Below are 3903 nucleotides of genomic sequence, written 5' to 3'. Positions count from 1 at the left end.
ACAAGCTTTCGAGATTACAGCTCCTCATCAGGTCAGCAGAAATTTGGAATGGCTTCGTTTTTATCTACATGGGTGTTCGTGTGTGATTTACTACTACTATTATATATTTTATATAGATGAAAGCCAGCCTGGGCCTAGAAGCACCGTAGTGCCATGGAACACTATCAACAGTAAGCTGCCGTGGAACATAGTGCTGCTCATGGGAGGCGGCTTCGCCCTGGCAGACGGCGTTCAGGTATTAGAACGTGGCTTTACTTGCCGTAGATCATTGCTCGTAGATTATTGATATCGATACCTCGATATGAATATATCGGCGCGTGTAGTTTTGATTTCGGCGTAAATATATATATATTAATATACCACATTCATAAAGCTTGCAGAGTGCGCATGTCCACTTCTATTGCAGTGATAGATCACTGTAGTTTATTAATAATATTTGTATTAATAATTATTTAAAAATTAAATATATTGTATTCGTTTTTCAGAGAGATTCATTTTTAATCACAATCGTATTAAATCACACCTTTAGCTTAGCATTAGATAATTTAAGCAAAATTTAAATTTAGCTAAATTAAAGTCAGCATGATCAACACCTAGTTGAGCTCGGAATATCTACTCCAAGAAAGTAAACTTCCATTTCCAACAGGAGTCGGGTCTGTCGCGTCTGATCGGCGAGCAGCTGCGAGTGTTGGATGCTCTACCTGCGTGGCTGCTCGTACTCGTTCTCTGCCTGCTCGTCGCTTCTCTCACGGAGACGGCTAGCAACGCAGCCACGGCCTCCATCATGATACCCATACTCGCCGACCTGGTAATGACCACCTGTAATTGCTAGAATCTCACTACGTGGCGCTACGGGAGCAGAACAGGGAGAGCCGTATATAGAGATATCTCTATATCTGCGTATCTCTATATACGGCTCTGAGAACAGGGTAAAAGCACGATGATGTAGCCGTCCCTGCGCTACGCATGATGATGATGATGATGACTAGGAATAAGATGGAGCTCTATCCGATGAGCTTAGACTGTAAGCAATAACATACATTCGTTCTGTTGCGCGTGTGTGGTTTTTTCTCTCGCTCTCTCTCTCTCTCTCTCTCTCTCTCTCTCTCTCGGTCTGTCGGTCTCTCTCTCTTTCTCTCTCTCTCTCTCTTCACTCCCTCTCCCTCTCTCGTCTGCCTCCTATTCTCTTTTTCTCCTTTCCCCCTCCCTCTCTCTGGCTACTGATTATATTCTGTGTTTCAGGCAGAGGCGCTGTGCATACATCCCTACTACCTGCTTTACAGCGCCACGATCGCCTGCTCCTTCGCGTTCATGTTGCCCGTGGCAACCCCTCCAAACGCCATCGTGTTCGGTTACGGAGTGCTCAAGATATGGGACATGGTGACTATCGTAACCTAATGATATGGGACATGGTGACTATCGTAACCTAATGATATGGGACATGGTGACTATTGTAATTCCTAATGATATGGGACATGGTAACAAGTTTAGTTAGGATGTGAACAACCTATATGAAAAGTCTAACGCTGTTATTCGTTAAGTTCACGTGTCGTGCCTATTAGCCTTCACCTGTAAGATGTAGAGCAATCGCTGTAAAAGTATATATTATATATATAAATAAATTACTAAGTACAAACTTGGCACTTAAACGGGATAGCAAGGTAGCAAAATAGCAATGTGTTATTGTGTTTCTGTAGCGGTAAAAAGGGGTAAAACGTACGAAGGTACCAATGTAGTAATATGACAAAGTAGCAAAGTAGTAATGTAGCGAGGTGGTAGTGTGTTGAGGTGTCAATGTAGCGAGGTAAAAAATTGCAAGGTAGCTAAGTAGCAAATACCGCCTCCTCGGGTAATCTCGTCAAATGGTCAATCAGAATTGGAGGAAAAACACCAAATACACTTTGACTCTTTACCTTCTTTGACTATAAGCCCCTTTAATATATACATCTTCCCTCGTATATGTTTATTTTATTAAGACTGCAAGCGTGCAAGCGTATGTGTGTGTGTGGCGTTTAGGGTATATGCTGCATGTGTCTCTTTACAGGCTGTATGAGAGTCCAGAGGCACAGATCTCCTACACGCAGTGGATGATGTTTGCTCTTCCTAACGCCATGCTGTGTATCGCCGTCAGCTGGATCTGGCTGCAGATTCATTTCTTCGGCTTCAGGTATACCGAAACAATAAACTTAAATATCTTTTGGCAATAAAAATGTAATTGTAACAATCAGACATAACTAACTGGCAGCAAAACGTAGTAAAAAGTAAAGCTCGATTCATTGGCACTATCACTATTCCCATATCGTAAATTTGAATTTGTTTATTCTGAATACATTAGTTGTCTCAATAAGATTTGGCGGCAAATATTTCGGGTAAATAATTTAAGAGGTCGGGGTTCATTCTACGCGACAGAACTCTGTGTTTCTGCTGTAAGAAAGCACCGTCGTCACATGATCCTGCGAGCGACGGAGCCGCCCACGAGATCATCAGACGGGCGTACGCGCGGCTCGGCAGCGTAAGACCAGTTATAGCAATACACCAGCAGCGCTTGTGTGCGCTCTACACTTCTCGCGAATGAAATCCGATTGAAATCGTTTTAAAACGGATAGACCTCGCAACAAAAGGCCTACATAGACCTACTGTGAGCATACTTGCAGTGTGCAAACATCACGAAATGTTCTCATTGAGCCAGAAATGTGTTCCGAAGTTGACTATTTTGAAAACTTGCGTCAGACGCAAGTTATTTGTACGAAGTGCCACACTGCCAGATAACGCAAAATAGTATCCATACGCCATAGCGCAAATAGTTCCTGGAACGAAAACACTATATTTGTTTCTTAGTTGTATAAGTAATATAGATAACTATATATGATTTAAACAAATTTCACAATTTTGTACTGAATAAACATCGAATAATGAATTATAACTTGTTTTATCATAGAAAGGAACTGTTACTGAATCAGGTAGATCGCTCCGCTATGTTCCGATGTGTTAACATCACTGTTGTGCTACGTTCGTAAGAAAAGTAATTTTGTTTAGATTTTGAGAAGAAATGTTATGAAAGTAGCAATACAAATGAGTTGTAGTAAATTTTTGCAACATATGCAAGCTCACAGTAGGTATATATATGCATTTAGCTGCAAGGTTGATCAACTGGGGGCCAATCTGACCACAGAGATGAAAATTGCGCTCTTGTTTTGGTAAATTGGAAATTTTGGCGTAATTTGGAAAATTGCGCTCTTGTTTGGCGCAATTTAATCCAGTCAGTGGTCACGTAGATCACTACTACCACATTCTGTGGTGAGATGGTGAGATCTCTGCTATGTGGTGCGCGGGCCAGACGGGCATCACGCGCATGCGCATATCGGCCACTCGCCACCGAGATAGAGCGAAATGTGTCGGGTAGTGTAGTATTAGGTGGTTATAAGGTGCGTGTACTGACGTTTTATTCTGTAATCGCTAACGAAACCCGTGGGAAGTTGGACCGAGTTTGAAGATTGTTTGTCGAACACTAGAATTTCTGCTGTAGTCGGTGGGAATGGTGGTTGTCCACGCGTTGATGGTCGATAGATCGTATATCTTTTGAGATTTATTGGCCCCTCGTTGAGATGTCGCCGACTGTTTCAGCTCCAACGAAGTCGTTGTGCTCTTGAACTTCACTCTGCTCGTCATCCTATGGCTTTTCAGAAATCCAGAATTTCTTCCTGGCTGGGGAACGATTTTCAAAGAGGGGTATGCCACTGAACGTAGAACGTATATATGGTCCGTGTAATTCTGCAACGGAATAAGCTCAACTTACCTTCTCTGTCGTTCTTCAAAACCTCTATTTATCGTTATGATGATTATACAGAAATTACCGTCAGCGTGGGGGTTATATATATATATATATATATATATATATATATA

At 41.9% G+C, this 3903-nt stretch overlaps 1 protein-coding gene across 1 annotated transcript in view; it reads left to right on the top strand.

Annotated features, from left to right (window-relative positions):
- Window positions 1-121: 121 nt before the first annotated feature.
- Window positions 122-3903, top strand: part of LOC106806730 (solute carrier family 13 member 2-like) — a 9886-nt gene continuing 6104 nt past the window's right edge. The window contains exons 1-3 of the mRNA XM_014808764.1: window positions 122-235; window positions 647-808; window positions 1243-1380. Of these exons, the coding sequence (XP_014664250.1) occupies window positions 200-235; window positions 647-808; window positions 1243-1380 (336 nt within the window). The 5' untranslated portion in view covers window positions 122-199. The remainder of the gene's footprint in view (window positions 236-646; window positions 809-1242; window positions 1381-3903) is intronic.

The sequence above is a fragment of the Priapulus caudatus genome, unplaced genomic scaffold (genome assembly GCF_000485595.1).
Source record: "Priapulus caudatus unplaced genomic scaffold, Priapulus_caudatus-5.0.1 Scaffold176, whole genome shotgun sequence".
NCBI lineage: Eukaryota > Metazoa > Priapulida > Priapulimorpha > Priapulimorphida > Priapulidae > Priapulus > Priapulus caudatus.
This window is presented reverse-complemented; position numbering and strand designations above follow the sequence as displayed.